The 20,144-nt window shown below is 38.1% G+C and overlaps 1 protein-coding gene across 8 annotated transcripts in view; it reads right to left on the reverse strand.

Moving 5' to 3' along the window:
- mark2b (MAP/microtubule affinity-regulating kinase 2b) overlaps nucleotides 1-20,144 on the reverse strand; it is a 50,629-nt gene that overhangs the window by 21,616 nt on the left and 8,869 nt on the right. For 7 of the 8 annotated variants that reach the window (XM_058780648.1, XM_058780640.1, XM_058780645.1 and 4 more), the window contains exons 2-11: nucleotides 13,734-13,904; nucleotides 12,120-12,173; nucleotides 11,025-11,073; nucleotides 7,859-7,924; nucleotides 7,572-7,642; nucleotides 6,917-6,973; nucleotides 3,008-3,244; nucleotides 2,774-2,893; nucleotides 293-395; nucleotides 66-178 (exon numbers count right to left, since the gene is read on the reverse strand). In XM_058780648.1, coding sequence (XP_058636631.1) covers nucleotides 66-178; nucleotides 293-395; nucleotides 2,774-2,893; nucleotides 3,008-3,244; nucleotides 6,917-6,973; nucleotides 7,572-7,642; nucleotides 7,859-7,924; nucleotides 11,025-11,073; nucleotides 12,120-12,173; nucleotides 13,734-13,904 — 1,041 coding nt within the window. The remainder of the gene's footprint in view (nucleotides 1-65; nucleotides 179-292; nucleotides 396-2,773; nucleotides 2,894-3,007; nucleotides 3,245-6,916; nucleotides 6,974-7,571; nucleotides 7,643-7,858; nucleotides 7,925-11,024; nucleotides 11,074-12,119; nucleotides 12,174-13,733; nucleotides 13,905-20,144) is intronic. The other variant, XM_058780643.1, reaches the window with a different exon arrangement.

Consider the following 20,144-nt stretch of genomic DNA (forward strand, 5'->3'; position numbering starts at 1 on the left):
AAAGTATCATCATTTAGATGTCTCTGTGGGGATTAAAGTATGTGTGTGTTTATGCGTGTGTGTACCTCTGAATTTCTATAGTCAAGCAGCAGGTAAGTTGCCATAACTTCATTGTATTTTTGTTTGATGAGAGATTCCTCCATTTCCTCTTGACTGAAACCCATCTGAAGCATTATGTCTAAATGGGCAACATATACACAATGTCATTGCAATACCTTTGTAAAACACTTCCAAATCTTGGAACGTTTTCTTAACATCTATGCTATTTCAAATGTGTGAGAATTACACACACCTGTTCTCCTGGGGTCTTTGTAGTCAGGTTGAGGCTCACTGTAAGGCTTCAGCTCATCATCGTCATGACCTACATTCATCCAGCGATCCTTCATGATCTGCTGCTGAGCCAACGGCAGATACACAGACAGAGAATGGTGAGGGATCACATAACCATATCTTTAAGTGTTTTTAGGCAACCAGACTATGAATTCAAGTGCAAATTTTGGCCAAAAAATCTGCTTATCTGAATTAAAAGCAAAACATAATTTTGTCATTCACACGCTTAAATGCAAAATATAGAGCATTATGTGAATGTAACAGATTTTATCAATCAATCAAAAGCAGCAAAAAAAACTTGTAGTAGAAATTAATTTAATTTTAATTAATACATTTATTTAAAATCACTGGCTCTCAACCAGGACCAGGGTTCATTAGAGGACCTCAGCAGGCTTCAAAGGGGTCTTAAGATATTTAAAATAATCATTAAAATAAGATAAAACAATTAAAAATCAAGCAATTTCTCATTTTAATTCACCCCTTAAGAGGCTGTTCACACAGAATGCATTGTTGCATGTAAAAACGCAAAACGCAGTGTTAAGGGATGGTTTTAAAAAGAAAAGCGCCATGCAAAATGCCTCTTCCGCCATACTGCTGTCAAATAAAACAGTAGCCATGCCAACTTGCTACTGTAAACAAAAGCTTGCAATGTTTGCCCTGCCTCCGGAGTCTTCTGTTTGCCCCAGTGTTTCGGAACTAACACCGATGAGCGTGCTGCGAGTAAAAGTTTAAATTCTTTTAACTCAATCTCATGTGCGAGACACTGCAAAATCTTGCACACATTTACATAGAAAAACAATGGAAAAGTAGCGCATTGGAATGGAAAAACATGTTCAGTGTGCACAACCCCAAAGCATTCCCACAATCTTGGGAAAACATTTTAAAGGGGTCATATGATGTTGCTAAAAAGAACATTATTTTGTGTATTTGGTGTAATGCAGTGTGTTTACGTGGTTCGAGCTTCAAAAAACACATTATTTTCCACATACTGTACATTATTGTTGCTCCTCTATGCTCCGCCTTTCAGAAATGTGTTGAATTTTTACAAAGCTCATCGTTCTGAGAAGCGAGGTGTGTTCTGATTGGCCAGCTATCCAGTGCGTTTTGATTGGCCGAATACCTCAAGCGTGTGACGGAAATATTACACCACTTACCGTATTGTGATGTGTCCCGGAGCGACTAGATTAAAACAATAAAACCCATTATAAACGAGGTATTTGTTGCATCCAGTGGGGACATAATTACTGATTATTATGACTCATGCGGTCTTTTTACGTGTTGCGTTGCACAGCATAAACATAACATAACACCATGTCTGCATTTGTGATCGTAGAAACGCCAAACAAGCACTATTCTACACTGCTCAAAACTCGCGGTTGAATGGTCAGTATCAACTTCTTTAAATATCGAAACGTACTTACAGGCTGTGAGTCAGAAGCACCAGACTGTCCTTGCGACGTAGGAATCGCTCCACTTTATAGTGTTCACAGCCATTCATAGTGTTCACATTGTAGGCTACTCTCTCCCAGGTTCAGGAAACAGTCCTCCGTAAAATGTGCTGCACACACTCGAATATTTGCGTTGTACTGTTCTGGAACAGTGTTGTAAATATAACTTAACCACTGATTTCTGGTCGTGTACTCATTTGGAAGGCCAAACAAAGTGCTTTCGCTTTCACAACGAAACACACAGCACCTCCACAACATGGCGGCGGCAACAACAATACTACAGAGAGAATAGTTACGCCTTCTTTCTTTGCGTATACGTTTGGGCGGTGCTATGCAAATCTTCCCACACCATGACGTAGACATGTGGGGGCGTGTTTGAAAGAGCCGTTTTAGGAAGGCATGTACAGGTCTTAACTTTTATAAAGTTTCATCTTTGCAACTTTACAGATCTTATATATGCACAAACAGCTTGTAACACACCAAATACAAAGGAAAACATGAAATCGCATCATATGACCCCTTTAAACATTTCATAAAAAAGCTCTTTTTTCTGGTTACGCCAAACTCTAAAATATTTAATCAAGTAGAAACTGTGAGTAAAAAATATTTGTAAAAATCCTTATCCAGCAAATCATAAGTGACTGGAAAAGTCATGGGGCTTTTGAATATCATTAGGAACTACAGAAGGCCTTGGAGTCAAAAGGTTGAGATCTACTGTTCTGAATAGGTATAGTATGTTGTAATAAAACATTTTGCCAGGAATTGCTTTTCATATTACCTTTTTTCCCCCTCAAAAATTTACTTAATTTACTTAACTTTTTAGATTTCAGGCTCAACATATAGAAGTTTATAGGTATGTATTGTTTTTGTTTGTAATTTTTTTTTTCTTCATATTTGACACTGAAAACTCATACTTTAAGCTACTTTAAATATAAGGCCTTTGTCTATATTTTAGTTTACAATCAGATGTGTATACATGTCTAAATCAAGCGCACCTCCAAACTTCCCCTCTTGGTAGGATTGAGGATGAGAAACTTCTTCAGCAGGTTCTCACAGTCTGTGGACATGTAGAAGGGAATCCTATATTTCCCTCTTAAAACACGCTCTCGCAACTCCTGCATAAGATGAAGAGAAACACAATGAGGATGACACAGTACAAATGAGGAAGATAAATAAAAGGACAGAGACAAACAGGAACATTACAGGAACAGATATTCAGTGTCTCCCACCTTCAGGTTCTGTCCATCAAAAGGCAGCGAGCCACTGACCAGCGTGTAAAGTATGACCCCGAGACTCCACACATCCACCTCTGGACCATCATACTTTTTGCCCTGGAAGAGTTCAGGGGCAGCATATGGTGGGCTCCCACAAAATGTGTCCAATTTATTGCCCACCGTAAACTCGTTACTGAAACCAAAGTCAGCGATCTTTATGTTCATGTCAGCATCCAGTAAAAGATTCTCAGCCTGAGGGAGAAAAAGAGGATGGCATGATGGTAAGAAGTTTGATACAGTGAACAAGAAGTGTTAAGCGTTCGTCGTTCACACAATCAGCAACACACACATCACCCTTTTTGATCTCAACGCTTAATTTTCTATCGGAAATGCCTGTTTCTCTTCCTTCAGGGTGTTTGCCCAACTTTTCATTGTGTGTGTGTTTGTGAATGTGTTGAGACTTGCCCTCTGTGCTGCCACTCAACATCTACACACCAACTTTAGCCGCGAAGAGAGGCCGTGTTGCCTAGCAACAGATGCGGGGTGCTAACTGGGCTCAGTTTGCAGAGTTAAATATTACTCTGCCAACAGAGCCAAACTTTTACAACATGCAAACACACAGCAACAAAGAAATGGATGAGGCATGGGCAGCGGGAATATCTAATGAAGGTGATATTATATTGCCTTTGCAAGACTGAATTTAGCTGTGTTGTATTTAATATGTCATCTGTGTGCCCATTGGCTGCTTAACATGATGTAAATCAACCACATTTCACTGAGTTCATTTTGTTTTTGCAAAAGGGCCCTATAAGTTAACTACATACTGTCATGTAGACAAATCAGTCACAGTCAATACAATAAGAGTTCTTGGTTCTTCTCAATTTGGAGATGAGTGAAAGAAAAAGACACTAACCTATGAGTTCAAGACTGATTTAGACCAATTCAATAAAAAGAACTGACTCATAAGTGTCATTCATTCAAGAATCATAATACACTGGTCATGCTGTACATCATTCAGAAATTTGAAGCCAATAAGATTTTTTACACACAAAGCTGCATTCATTTTGATTCAATGAAAAATACAGTAAAAACTGTTATATTGTGAAATATTATAACTATTTAAAATAAATGTTATCTATTTTAATATAAATGAATGTAATTTATCCCTGTGATGGCAAAGCTGAATTTTCAGCAGCCATTCCTCCAGTCTTTAGTGTCATTTGATTTTTTGCTCAAGATAAATTTGTATTATTATCAATGTTGAAAACGGTTGCGCTGCTTTGAAACCATAATACTTTTTTTCAGGATTCTTTGATGAATAAAAAGTTCAAAAGAATGGTATTTATCTGAAATCTTCTGTAACATTATAAATGTCTTTACTGACACTTTTGACCAATTTAATGCATCCTTAATGAATTAACCAATTAATATTTATATACTGACCCCAAAAAATTTGAATGGTAGTGTACAGGTGCATCTCAATAAATTAGAATGTTGTGGAAAAGTTCATTTATTTCAGTAATTCAACTCAAATTGTGAAACTCATGTATTAAATAAATTCAATGCACACAGACTGAACGATCTTAAGTCTTTGGTTCTTTTAATTGCGATGATTTTGGCTCACATTTAACAAAAACCCACCAATTCACTATCTCAACAAATTAGAATACTTCATAAGACCAAAAAAAAGTTTTCAGTGAATTGTTGGCCTTCTGGAAAGTATGTTCATTTACTGTATATGTACGCAATACTTGGTAGGGGCTCCTTTTGCTTTAATTACTGCGTCAATTCGGCGTGGCATAGAGGTGATCAGTTTGTGGCACTGCTGAGGTGGTATGGAAGCCCAGGTTTCATTGACAGTGGCCTTCAGCTCATTTGCATTTTTTGGTCTCTTGTTTCTCATTTTCCTCTTGACAATACCCCAAAGATTCTCTATGGGGTTCAGGTCTGGTGAGTATGCTGGCCAGTCAAGCACACCAACACCATGGTCATTTAACCAACGTTTGGTGCTTTTGGCAATATGGGCAGGTGCCAAATCCTGCTGGAAAATGAAATCAGCATCTTTAAAAAGCTGGTCAGCAGAAGGAAGCATAAAGTGCTCCAAAATTTCTTGGTAAACGGGTGCAGTGACTTTGGTTTTCAAAAAACACAATGGACCAACACCAGCAGATGACATTGCACCCCAAATCATCACAGACTGTGGAAACTTAACACTGGACTTCAAGCAACTTGGGCTATGAGCTTCTCCACCCTTCCTCAGACTCTAGGACCTTGGTTTCCAAATGAAATACAAAACTTGCTCTCATCTGAAAAGAGGACTTTGGACCTCTGGGCAATAGTCCAGTTCTTCTTCTCCTTAGCCCAGGTAAGACGCCTCTGACGTTGTCTGTGGTTCAGGAGAGGACAACTGTAGCCAAATTCCTTGACACGTCTGTGTGTGGTGGCTCTTGATGCCTTGACCCCAGCCTCAGTCCATTCCTTGTGAAGTTCATCCAAATTCTTGAATCGATTTTGCTTGACAATCCTCATAAGGCTGCGGTTCTCTCGGTTGGCTGTGCATCTTTTTCTTCCACACTTTTTCCTTCCACTCAACTTTCTGTTAACATGCTTGGATACAGCACTCTGTGAACAGCCATCTTCTTTGGCAATGAATGTTTGTGGCTTACCCTCCTTGTGAAGGGTGTCAATGATTGTCTTCTGGACAACTGTCAGATCAGCAGTCTTCCCCATGATTGTGTAGCCTAGTGAACCAAACTGAGAGACCATTCTGAAGGCTCAGGAAACCTTTGCAGGTGTTTTGAGTTGATTAGCTGATTGGCATGTCACCATATTCTAATTTGTTGAGATAGTGAATTGGTGGGTTTTTGTTAAATGTGAGCCAAAATCATCACAATTAAAAGAACCAAAGACTTAAACTACTTCAGTCTGTGTGCATTGAATTTATTTAATACACGAGGTTCACAATTTGAGTTGAATTAATGAAATAAATGAACTTTTCCACGACATTCTAATTTATTGAGATGCACCTATATGTATGTTTTTGCTTGCAACTATTGAGGGCAAAATTATTTCAATCATTTTAATTTCCTTTGCTGGGGCAACCGGCTCTGAATACAATAAAATCAACATGCCTGCAACTTGAAAGAAATGCGATCCTGCAATCCAACCTGAGCGGCAAGAAACCTCTGTAGCCACAATAGAGGTGTGGCTTAATGGTCAACTCACACACACACACACACACACGCATGCATGCACGCTATTACAGTACATTTGCAGATCTGGGTAAATGCTTTATTATTTGTGGTGCTCATATTAAATCAATATGGCAAACACTGCCCTTTTCTATTGTAATCAATAAATCTCCAGCACTGCGGTGACATTATTTAGTGTGCATCACTGTGTGTGTGTGTTTGTGTGTGTGCAAAAAAAAAGAGACAAGCTGATAGAGAAAAAGGAAGAGGTTCAGACACACAGTTGTACACTATGCAGGATTTCTGGGGGTCCTGAGCATTACATTAAGTTATGCATGGAGACAGTGGCTAACTTCAAGGTTCAAGAGTCACTATGATGATGGTTTGGACCAATAAGCAACTTCAGTTACATGGGCAGAGTATCATCATGGGAACGTTCATCCAGAGAGACACTTCCTTTCATCTTAACAAGGAGAAGATCTGGGGTCAGCAGTTCCAGAGTTCAGAGTACACTCATGATAGCGTGTGGGTGTGTGTGTGTGTGTGTGTGTGTGAGAACAGAGGACTCATTCCTTCACCTGGACTTCTGTAATGGACTTTGGTGACAGACACAGAAGAACTACTAAAGAGCATGTGAAAGATGAAGGTACAGATGAATGCAGATCCTGCTGCTCAGGGCATGCTTACATGTAACAGACCCAAAGGGCCCTAAAACACACACACACTTTCTCACCTTAAGATCTCGGTGTACAATACACTTCTGATGGCAATACTGCACAGCTGAGACAATCTAGAGAGATACAGAGGGAAGGTGTGGTGAGTAATCAGGAGAGTAGGTAAAGTCATTTTGGCTGCTCATGGGAGTTGTCGTTCTTTAATTGAGCTCTTCTATCAGTAATTAAGCCATCATACACACACACATACACACAGCAGAGTTAATGAGAACACACACACATACACACACACGCTCGTACTAGCAAAACAGGACCACTTGGCACCACCTGTCGCAAACAACTATTGTTTAAAACAGTAAATACTTAACAAGGCTCCATTTATTTGATCATATATACAATAAAAATTTTTTTACCGTAAAATATTACAATTAAAATTCTGTACAGATGTCAGATGTTCTTGCTTCCATTGAAACACAATTCTATTTGGATCATTCTCACATCATCCTACAGAACATGTTCGTCAGCTTTTATGTTAATTCATGTTAATTTTTCAATTCAACTATTGCACTCAAACTGATGATATGATCAGTAATTAAAAGTTATAATAGAAAAAATGGAAGCATTTTCACTAGTGGGCTCAGACTCAGACCTCATTGTACGTACATGTGAGCTTTGACACTGAAGCATGACTCGCTCATATGCACTCGCACTGACCTGTCTAAATTTGGCACGCGCTTCCTTTTCTTTCATCCTCCCGTGAGCAACAAGGTAATCGAAAACCTCGCCTTGGAAATGGAAGAGGGGAACATTGCAATAGAGTAGAAAATGACAGAGAAAGACAAGAGGTAAAGAAGAAGTGGTACAAGTAGAGGAAAAGAATAGACAGATCAGGCAAAGGAGAAAGGAAGATGGGAGAATGACATTATTTAAAATGCAGTGTCCTGATTTTTAGGTCTTGACATGATTGACAGCTGGCAGTTCTAGTCTTTCAGCCCACTCACCTCCACTGGCATATTCCATGACTAAATACAGCGTCTTGTCTGTCTCGATCACCTCAAATAACTTCACTGGAGGAGAAAAAGAGAGGATCACAAATCAAAACATGTAAGAGACTACTCACACCAAATTTGAATTTTAGGCACATCCCTAACAAGAATTAACAAGAAATAACACATCTACATGAAATCATTCACATTTTTATCTTACTGGCCCAAAATCGTACATCAATGGAGTTCTACAGGGATGACATTTTTGTAGGTCAAAACCCGAAACAAGTTAACATTTTACTTCTGGTTCCATTGTCCTGAAGTCAGTTTTTTAATAGGTTTTTGGTTAATTGGCTGAAATAAGGTCTGTGGTTAACACAAGAAAGACATTTTCACGTTTTACTTATGACATACAATACACAAGTAAAAACTAGTGCTGTCAATCGATTAAAAAATTTAATCGTGTTAATCACAGTCATGGACTGTGATTAATCATGATTAATCACAAATTTAAAATACTGGGATTTACCTGTAAATGTGTTGAAAAAGAAATGCATGACAAACTAGTTTAAGGAAACAGAACCTTTCACACGTCCGCCAGGTATGAGACATAATCCTTATTATTCTTTTATCATTATTCTTTTGTTTTTATTCAGCCATTATCAGCCTTTATACTGGCAATAAAACGTTTACCAAGCCACATCGCTTCAATCCCAGTATACATTTACCCAAATATTCTAAATAAATACAACAAAACATTCTTGCGACCTTACATGAAGTTTTATGACAAAATGCATTATGAAGAAGAATTGGACCTGTTCTGCAGCTGCATTAGAGCTAACATTAGCATCATGCTTCATAAGAATTTATGAGATTAATAGTACACTTTTACTCAGAACTCACTTCAAACCACCATCGAGTGTTTGTAATAACTTCCTTTTGCGATCACATGTGGAATTTGGTCGTTTGCTGTTGATAAAATATGCTACTTATAGCCTTTTATATCGCTGCACAAATTAGCATAGATGTACACATTCACCTCAAGAAAATCACACACAAATATCCTATCGTAATCGTGTGTTTATTATCTTATATAATCTATAGTGGCTGTTGTCATGTTTATTTCTGCTGCTCTGGCTGAAACTCACGTTGTTTGTGATGTTACAACCGCCTCTCCGTTCTTAAGTTGCCAGGTATACATTATACATTAAGTATAATACACATTACTAAAAAGATCTATTTTAACTTTTATTTGTCTATTTGGGTGGCCGCGGTACATTATAAAAGTAGCCCAAAAAACTGCAACCCACGGCTTTTTCCCGCGACTGTATTTTCAAAATAGCCCACTTGTGCTGTTACCCTGGCAACACTGGTTCGCTGTACCCTCATCACACAATGATAGATAACCTTCCGCGCTGTGATGACGGCAAGAAGTTGGGCTCAAACCTTATCAAACGATTAATTTGCGTTAAAAAAAAAAATTAACACGTTAAAATTTGTTGATTAATGTTGACACCCCTAGTAAAAACCCCTTGCGATTTTTTTTAAAAACTTTTACTTGTCTTGAAAAGGACAGTTGCTAACAAGTATCTATTTTACAGGTAAACTCATCTACTCACTAGTCCACTTTTACAGCCTCACTGTGTTTATAATTGCTTTTGCAAACTATTCCAACATGGTGTTGATCATTAATAGCCTACATTTAGCTTTTTACTCCTGCCAATATATTATGTATTTGGGCTTGAAAATTCATATAATGCTTATTTCATCACAGTGCTCATTTCCTGCAATAATATAAAAGCCAAAGGAAAAATTATATTGGGCTTTTGTCAAGGGATCCAGGGTGACGCTAACTTCCTAAAAAAAAAACACGCCATCACTGCAGCACTCTATTAGCAATAGGTGGCTGTGACTGTGTTGCATTTTAGCTTTCGATGTATACAAAAGAAATCAACTGTCACATCTGATTTGGAAACTGTGTGAATCTTTTTAATTGTTTGTATTCTGAACAATTCAATGTGGTATATTTTCAGAGAATTGTGAAAATTTGCCATTCGACTCTGTTGAAATAGTTTTAATATGAAGGTTTTCTATTGAGGTTAACAGTGCTGAGGTTGAGCAAAACATATTACTGATGTAGCACATCTACAAAGCACAGCATTATTACTTCATGGGATAACACTGTATGAGCTTGAAGTATGAAGGAAAGCAATGGTGATAAATACATCTATTTCTATATGACGCCCTTCAGGCTTTGCAATGAATGCTACAAAACCCACCATATCTTGAGCAGCTGACAAGATTATAGCCAAAGTTTAGCGCTAAAGATTACGCTTACAAACTGCATTAGAATGAGTCTCCTTAGCTGAGCAGCAATGACAAGAATTTTTCTCATGAAAAAACGTCTCATAAGCAACAATAAAAACACACAACCCCTAAAGGAAAAAATGGAAATGCTCCAAATCCAAACAAACAGCATCTAATAAAGAGAGATGCATTAATAAAGTAGAATTATAAAAATGAACAGGCTTAAGGAGTCGGTTTTAAAGCTCAGAGCTACGCTATTCATCACAGTCTATTCAACGAAAACAGGCCACTACTGTTTGACACTAATGCAATGAATAAAATACATAATCCCTACTTTGTGTGTGTCGTCATGGAAAAGATCAAGGAGCGTTTCAGATCAATCAGCTGTGATTGTGTGATGTGATACCAAGCACAGACACACTCGGCCATTGAACAGAGAGAGAGAAGCAAAGAATCTGAATCAGGACTGAATCCACAGTGCTGCATCCTCAAAGGGGGCAGGTCTTTCCTTTCATATTTCTGCTCTGTTCTTTGATATTTATGAGCACAAGCTGAGCGCTAATGAGCTAGCGTTTCTGTCAAGACCACCGTCACAGCACAGGCACATACACACACACACACACACACACACACACTGAAACAAACACACAGTATCTGACTTGTGTGTAGGCTTGAGCGAGTGCATATCAGCACTTATCAAACAGTCCAGTTCTTCAACATCTATGACATCAAAGCCTCAGGAATGCTGATTTCATTGGTCTTATCTTGGATCGGACAATTACGATGATTCATGTCAGACGCTGATTTGAAATATTCAAATAATTCTATTAATTGTGGTGTGGCCATTTAGACGGCTTCTTTCTAAATCACTCACCGATGTTTGGGTGATTCAGAAGCTTCATGATTCTCACTTCTCGGAAGAGCTGAGAAAACACAATAAAGAGAGAAGATTTTAGAAGAGTGTAAGCATTGACAAGGTGCTATTAACCTGATCCTTGTGATAATGCCAGATGCATTAAATTGAATGGATAGCTTAAAAAAAATAAATGGTCCCCACTGACTTCCATAGTATGGAAAAAAATACTATGGACGTCAATGGGGACCAGCAAATGTTTGGTTACCCACAGTCTTCAAAATGTCATCTTTTGTGTTCAACTGAATAAAAAAACACTTGAGTATGAGTAAATGATGACAGAATTTTTATTTTTGGGTCAACTGTCCCTTTAATGGCTCAGGTCAATCCCATTTCAAGCTGGTTTGCTGGTCTCTCAGTCTGGTCAGGCTGGTTTTAAAGGGATTCTGAGCAGTTAGTCAAAGAGCTTTAAGCCAGGCTGGCAGACAATCTAAGACCAACAAAATAATATGTTAATAATAAGGAATGATTCTAAGGTGTTCATTGTAGTACTCAAGAAATCTTTTATTTTATTATTATTAGAAGTTGAAAATGATTGTTATCCTCGATGAAGTATGGAAAGTGTTTTTTCCAGGATTCTCTGATGAACAAAGTTTGAAGAAAAGCATTCATTTGAAATAAAAATCTATTTGTATGTCTTTTGTCTGTCATTTTGTCTGATCCATTTAATGCATCCTTACTGAATAAAAGCATCTTTCAAAAATCAATTTATTCCAATAAAAATAAAATTGGAATAAATTGGCAGTTTTCACAATGCCTTCCCTTACTTGTGAATGGTAGTGCATTAATATTTTACAGCACATACATTGTTAAATTTTCACTAGCAGCAGGAACAATGCATTAACCTCATTTTTTAAATATCCTCCAGGATTCTGCAGTAGTTACAGCAAAAAGTTAATGGTACATGACCAGCGAATGTATGTGTGCGTGGGGGTAAAGCAGAACCCGTTCATTCCCACGTCAGAGGAAATCCTTCAGCCTCTCTTCCTGTAATTACCCCTTCTGTGCCCTCTCTCCAGACAGATATACAGATAGAGAGGAGATCTGCAGACTCACTTTTTGAAGACTAGAAGAGTTGAGTTGTGTCTTGTCTATGATTTTCACTGCTACCTGAGACAAAAGAAACACAAACACATCTTTAAACACCTCTCTCAAATATAAAATTACTTTTTTCAAAAGGATTTACCAGAATACCATAGTTACACTAGAAAGATGACTCTGAATGCTAACTGTGCTCGATCTATAGTTGCATGTTTCTGCAAATTCAGGCACCAGAAGCATGTCCCAGGGGTTGTTTTTTATTAAAACAGATCAACTTTCAGATTTCAGCTTCTTTTATTTGTTATATGAAGATCATCATCAGTTTTCACAATGCCTTCCCTTATTTTTGTTACTTGTTGAAATAATCATAAATCTTTTAAAGGTTTATATGACTGTTCCACAGTTGTGGCATCATTTTCACCCAAATAAAGTTTACTTGAATTGTTCAGCAAGGAGGAAACAGTATCAGTGAAGAACCCGCTTGGGAATGTTGAAACATGTCAAAAGGATTCAAGAGAAAATCAAGATAAATAACCTTTTGTGTATTTGATTACTTCTCCATAGTCTGAATTTAAGCAAAAATCACATTCAATCTTATTTTCTCACAACACTAACCTAGGTGATTTTAAATTAGATTCTGCATATCTGGAGCCAGTTGCATAAACAGTCATTATGTTAAGGCCGTGTCTTAAGAACTAGTCTGACTAACTAGCAGTTAGCCGAGGGATAAACCGTACTCTCTCAAATTAGACTAATTTAAATTTTTATACAACTGACTTAAAGTTATGAGTAGCCATAGATCCCTAACTTGTAATACAGCTAATGCAACAGGCCCTGGACATGTATCACAGTCAGACATGATGCAATTTAGGGTTGTTGGATTACAAATTTATAAAATGTTAAATCTAGGTTCCAATGTAATAGTATATAAACTGAAAAAGTTAGGTACATTGTATTTAGCATTTATGGTGAAGATGATGACATCAGATGAACGATTCTATTAAACAAAGTTTGTAGCAAGAGGTTCCTGCCAGTTCCTGTTCTCTTATTGTAAGTCCAATGAGCCGTTCTCGGAGACTCTCACCTTTTGTTTGTAATGGCTTTTGGTGCCCCTGCCCCAATCTTTGTGCAGTTATGCTGATTGGATTAGGAGTAGTTAAATGGGGCAGGTTGCTATACCTGAATACTTCATTTGCATGCTTTGTTTCCATTCCTAAGCACTGCCCCCTAAATGTATATAAACTACAATGCATCACTGCTTTAGTTAGACTTGGATGACTGCAGCGACGCACAGAAGTTACTCTCAATAAAGAGTAACTTCTGTATGAAAGATATCCCAACGTCTCCTGGTCTCTGCTTTGACGAGGAAAAAGTTTCCAACAGGGTGCATTGTGTATAAATCTCAAATGGTCAAAAACAATATAAAACAAAACTGTATAATATGATGAAAGTATTTAGCTTGTTACTTGCCATTACTCTGTAATTGTAAATGAAATTTACCAGTAATTTGGAGTGAAAATTGTTTCAATGTACAACAAAGTCAATCCCACACCAATTTTCTTTCAGTGTAGTGAGGACTCAGCTAACTAGATCCACTAAAAAAGGTAAATACACAGGAGATCTAGTTACCTCTTTAGAAGTGAGGACATGTCGGGCCAGTTTAACCTTGGCAAAGTTGCCCTTGCCGATGGTCTTCAGCAGTCTGTAATTTCCTATGTGGGGGTATTCATCCACCGTCGGCACCACATTCCGACTACGTGACACACTGGGACGCCCTCCTCCTTTGGCATCAGAGTGGGTCTGACAGAGAGATGGGATATAGGGGATCAGAAAAATGTTTCAGATGCTCACACTCGGATGACACTCAAATTCAACTACATTCTCCCCCTCTCTCGCTTTCACACACACTCACACATGCAGATAGATATATCAAACTGATTCACAAGAGGAAAATATGTCTACATTCACACAGTCATAGAATATTGCTCAGTCATTTTGGCGTGCCAAATACACAGTGATGATCACAACCTCGGACTGAAGTGACTACCTGATAATTGAGGGGTCAGAACCAGATCAGTGCGTTTGAGTGATAAGTGAGGTATGAACAGAACCAGTTGAAAACTTGTATGTATCATGTTGTGCTCTAGAGCACAGAAAGTGTAAAATAAGCATTTGAAGCAGCACTTGGTGTGTGTTAAGTACAATCATCTGACAACGTTTGACTGTTGGTAAGAAGACTTCCTGTAGTTACGGGAGATATGAGTACAGGAGAGTTTACTACTGTTTCAAAAGTTTGGGTAAGAAAGGAATTAATAATAGTAAAGACATTTATGATGCTGCAAAAGATTTCAATTTCAAATAAATGCTGTTATTTTGAACTTTCTATTCATCAAAGAATCCTGAAAAAATGGGTTTCCACAAAAATATAAAGCAGGCATAACTGATTCTGATCATAACAATTGATAACAGTAAGAAATGCTGTGCTTATTGAGCACCAAATCAGCATATTAGAACGATTTCTGAAGGTTCGTGTGATAATGAAGACTGTAGTAATGGCTGCTGAAAATTCAGCTTTGCTATCATGAGAATAAATCACATTTTAATATAATAAAATAAAAAATTACATTGTAAAAATATCTGTTTTTATTGTAATTTTTGATCAAATAAATGCAGCCTTGGAGAACATAAGAGAGATTAAAGAACATTTAAAAAAAAAAAAGGAATAAAAAAAATGGTTGTGTAGTTGCTGCATTTGCTGGTAAGCTTGCAAATGAACAGGAATAAGATTCAGAGAAACACATACACATTCAAACTCAGGATATGAAGATATGCATATGTAATGCATCACATGCACCATGTTAATTTATGACTTCCTTCAGCACGGGTGAATACTCTCAATGTCCTTTTATTCTCTGCCCCAGCACCAAATTTACAGACAGTTTCTTTTTTTTAATCATTACTACTATTGATCATACTAACCATTAGAAAATGATGGGCAGAAGTGTCAGGTCAAACCAGACTTGAACTTTCATTGCCTAATGCATAAGCAGCCCAATTCAAAAGATGTGTGCAACCAGACTTCTCCATAGAAGAAGAAAAGTCAAATAGGTTTGGAATGACATGACAGTGAGTAAATGATGACAGAACTTTCATTTTTGGGTGAACCATCCCTTCAATAATGCTTTTCAAGGGAACAAAATGATGGGACCAGAAAAAGGAAGAGGCATCACCACAGCAAACATTAAGAATTCTAGTGAATGAAAAATCATAATCTCATGAGTTTCCCTTAACCCCACCAAATCTTCTCAACTCTCCCGTCCAAATCAAGATTAAATCCCAATTTCCCACGTTACCCCATTACACTGGAGAAACATACAGATCAGATCAGATTAGATTGGATTAGATTAAATCAGACGGGTCCATCTGCTAAACTTGCAAACATACAAATCATGCTATGTGCTTCTCTACGCTTTCATTCCGTCATAAACATAAGCGTGTTAACATTTACACAAGTAGCATCTGCATCGCACAGCATTTATCATTTTAATCTCTAACTTTACAGAAGTTTCTCCATTTTGTACTCAAGCTAAGCAGAGCTCATTAAAGAGAAAGTTCAATCATCAAGAGGGACCCAGCCAACTCCATGAGCCCTGTGGTGCTGTGTGTGTGTGTGTGTGTTGTGTGTGCGTGCAAACCACAGTTCACATATCCGGGCGCTGTACTTCATGACAGCTCCGTCTTCAAAGACCAACCGATCAAAGTTCAAAGCCATAAATGTAATGCTTGACGTCAGTCCACTAAATGGTGCACACTCAGAGGTATGTATTTAAATGAAGACACTCTTTATTTCTTTACCCGTTTCACATGATGCCAATTTTGAAAGAGGGGCAGCTCACGAGAAAGGCATGAGAAAAGCTGGCTGAAACAATACAGCAAACCCACACTGTCTGTCTGAATGTGTGTTTATAGGTAAGCTGAGCCAAGAGCAGTTGCAAATGTCAGGGCATGGAAAGCTGGAGATTGACAGTGTGCTGACAGGAACAGAGGGGCAAGGACTTAAGGTATTAGAGGGCATGTGTGCAGGTATGGCTGGGGACTCTGGGGATTTTAGACCTTGGTGTAGCTTGTGTGTATGCATAGTCATGAGAGTGCTGATACACACAAAGCAGAACTGATATCAATACATCACTCATAAACAGCAATGAAACACTCTGCTACGATGTCACAATGCACTTTTACAATGGCACTCTCCTTTCTGGCTAATCTTTCTTCCTTATCAAGCAGAACTTCACATGAGATCTGCCCCGCCACACATGCAAACATACAGAAAAACAAGATTATAAGGAAGTATTATTTTACAATTTAAAGCAGTAGAGAAAAGTAGTTAAATCTATTTAAAAACAAATCTTTTTTAATTAGCATTTAGCTTACCAAAATACTATCATCAATCTCTACTGTAGTCGAATGTAATTGTTAGTCAAGGTTTTTGTGAGTGTCACATGAGCAACTTGTGTTGCATGCATGAGTGACCCTTAATTGAGTTGCTGGACTGGACATATAGCGTTTCAAATCAGCCACTTCCAGGTTCCATTTCAGTTAAAACGATTCCTTAAAGGGACAGACATCATTTACTCATCAGTACAAACTTTTATGCCTTTATTTTTTCTTTGGAACACCAAAGAAGTTATTTACAAAAATACTTCAGTGATTTTTGGCCATACAATGGCAATTTTATTTGAATATCTTCTTTTGCCTTCTACAGAACAAAGTCAGTCACACAGGTTTACATGAGGGTGAGTAAATAATGACAGAATTCTCACTTTTGAGTGAACTATCCATTTATTCTTTATTATTCTATCCACAAAATCACCAACTCTTAATGAAAAGGAACAACTTCTTGTTGCTTTAAAGTGCTGTCAGAATCAACCATCTCTTTCGAAAGTAACTGCTTACGTAGACAGCAGACAGCCCACGAGGATTTAAAACAGAACCAGAGAGTCTCAAAAGGGCTCATTTTTTGTATCTAGAACTATATCCTTTGGCATCTACCTTACTATTAAAGAATCATCTAGGACGAAGGTCAGTCTGGGTTAAATAAAATTCCCTTTTTTTGCTCTTTTTCTGGGTCTTTCCCTCGCTCCATATCATCATCTATCTCTCCTTGTAATTACACCCTCCACAGACAGCAGTGAGGATAGGATAATGTTCTCCCTGACAACATGCTGTCTGTGCCGGAATCTTTTTTAGGTTTACTGGGAGTCCTGCGCACTTCAGCGTTGAACCTTAAATACCACCTTCTCCGGCAGCTCTGAGATCCCGGGTTTAGCTGACACTGATCAGACCCAAAAGCTGCTCTAAGTGCTTCATATAGCTACACGCCACAGAATTCTGTGACCAGACCTGATGTTTATTGACCTGGTTATGAGTTTCATCACTGATCTTTCAAACTTCTCTCAACAGTCTCTTTAAAAGAAAGATGGATGAGTGAACCAGAGGCACCAGAAACCCTATAAACACAAATGCTGTAAAGCATGCTCTCTTGTTCTGTTGCAAAACACACATGCACTTGCACGCAATCCAGCATGTCTTTAAAGAAGCAGTCAGTTGCTGGGTCGTGATAGCAGCGTTGCCATGGAGATCTGTTGTTCGTCCTCATGCCTATCTTCTCTTTTCTTTACCTTTCTAAAGGACAGCTCCCTTTCCTCCCTTTTTTGTATCTCTCTCTTTCCAATTCCCCCTTCTTACTTTTCTTCATCTTCTCTTTCTTGCTTTCTGTGGCAAAAAGGAAATTGGGCGTAATATTCCAAGTACAGAGAGTGAAGCCCATCTCTGCCTAGAAAAAGAGAAACTCTTTTTCAACACACACAGATGCGGTCATACACGCCCAGAAAGCGACAGTCACGATGAAGAACTATAAATACTTCACCACCTACACATACACCATCTCTCTCTTCACACACACACACACACCAGTGTTTTCTACAAAATTCTGTTTTTGTGAACCTCACTCCCATAATTGGTTTTAACTACATACTAAACAATACCATACTATTTTTGGTCGTTTTGTTCATTAAAATGCTAGTTATTAAAACAAAAGTCTTTTTTTTGAATGTCTAACTTTAACTATTCGTTGTAGTATAAACATCCAGACGAATAACAAGTCACACTGAGCAACTATTCTGACTGATTCAGTGATTCGCTAGATGGATCTAAACAGTTAAAGTCACAATGAAACAAAGTCGTGACAAATCTTTTTTTTTCTGTATCGTGATGTAACTGATGTTACATCTGAGTATAACTGATAATCGAAAAAAACTAAAATATGGGCGGGCACTTACGTGTTGGTTGGACTTTGGGCCGATTTACCCTTGGTCTCTTCATGCGTTTTCTTTCATTAGATAGCTGTCAGATTATGAAAAGGTAGATGAGGTGTAAACGCCCTCTGAAATGCATTTGAGACTGCAATCCGATCGCACAAAACACTTCAAGAGGTGGTTTGAGATGCATTCCAGATGCAACTGGGTAAGTGTAATTGGACCTGGCTGTTAAAGCCACACATGTAAATTTTACTCCTCCCAAAATGGCAAAAAAATAAAAGACATGAGAGCGAGTTACGGCTATACCACAGCAACACGCATTTCCACACACACATACATATATATATATATATATATATATATATATATATATATAGACCACCAGGGATAAGCATCTCTCTTTAGCAAGCATGCACAAATTGATGCAAATGAATCTCACCATTCAGCATCGCATCTTCACATGTCCAACAGTCATCTTCATTAAAAGTGCTGAACGCTAAATTCTTTCACTAGTGCTGATGATGCCCTCTCATTGTTGCAGTCTTTGATCTTGAGATCAACTGATGATAAATAAAAACACGGTGCGTATCTGTTGCTGTCTGTGATGTAATCTCTTTAACTTGTGATTCAATAAATGAACCGATTCATAAGAGTTATTCATATGTGAATCATGCTACACTAGTCATGCTGTATGTTTGGTTATGCTTGCAGAAGGCAACAATTATGTAATATAAAACTGCTTTGACCTGTTTTTCAGCAAGAAGAAAGGAAAGGAAAGAAAGGAAGGAAACAAGTGATTGGTGGAAGGAAAAAGGAAATTAAGGAAGCAAAGAATGACTTAGTAAATAAGAAGGAAAAAAGTTGGATGAACAGAAAGATGGATGGAAAGACAGACAGATGCAGAAATGTTTCATTAACATCACCATGTTCGGGTGTTTCTTACATCAAACGAGTCAGATACAAACATACAAAAGAAGAGAAGCACAGATGAACTGACGGATGGATGAATGGCGGACAGGGCCTGCAGGTAATGCATGGAGCTGTAAATCCCTGCCTCTATTTAAAACTAGAGTCTGGAGGCAGCCAAGGGCACAAATAGAGAGCAGATGGAGTGTCTCTCTCACTCTGCCTCTTCTTCATCACACCTCTCCCCTCGCTTCTCCAGCTCGTCCTATGTCAGGAAACTGTCAACAGTGAATAAATAATCCTGATATCCTGAATCCTCTCCCTCAATGAGCAACAATTCCTCTGGGATGTAAAGCTCCACAGGGTGGCCGGTTCTTTCCGGTGCACTGCAGGGTGTGGTTTACGCCCTTCTGCCCACATGGAGTGAAGATATCAAACAAATACACCTCTAGTGACCGTTTACCTGAGCTGAGCTGAGCTTTAAAAACATGCAAAGAGAAAGAATGAGAGGGAAATGAGAACATGATACCAAATGGAAACCTGTAGGCAGCTGAGAAAAAATACATCTATAAAAACTAGGGGTAGGAGAAATTATTCTGAATCGATTCTGAAAGCACTATTTGCTTATTGCTTGTAATGTGTTTCTTTGTTCCCTTTTATTACTTTACATTTCCTTGTATGCTTTTAAGCTATACTTAGTTAGTTACAATTGTTTATTATTCATTTGTAAATATGACGTGACATGACATGTGGCCCATTTAATCCAAAGAGCACACACACAGCAGTGAACACACACACACACACCCAGGGAGCAGTT

Source organism: Onychostoma macrolepis, chromosome 07 (genome assembly GCF_012432095.1).
Source record: "Onychostoma macrolepis isolate SWU-2019 chromosome 07, ASM1243209v1, whole genome shotgun sequence".
NCBI lineage: Eukaryota > Metazoa > Chordata > Actinopteri > Cypriniformes > Cyprinidae > Onychostoma > Onychostoma macrolepis.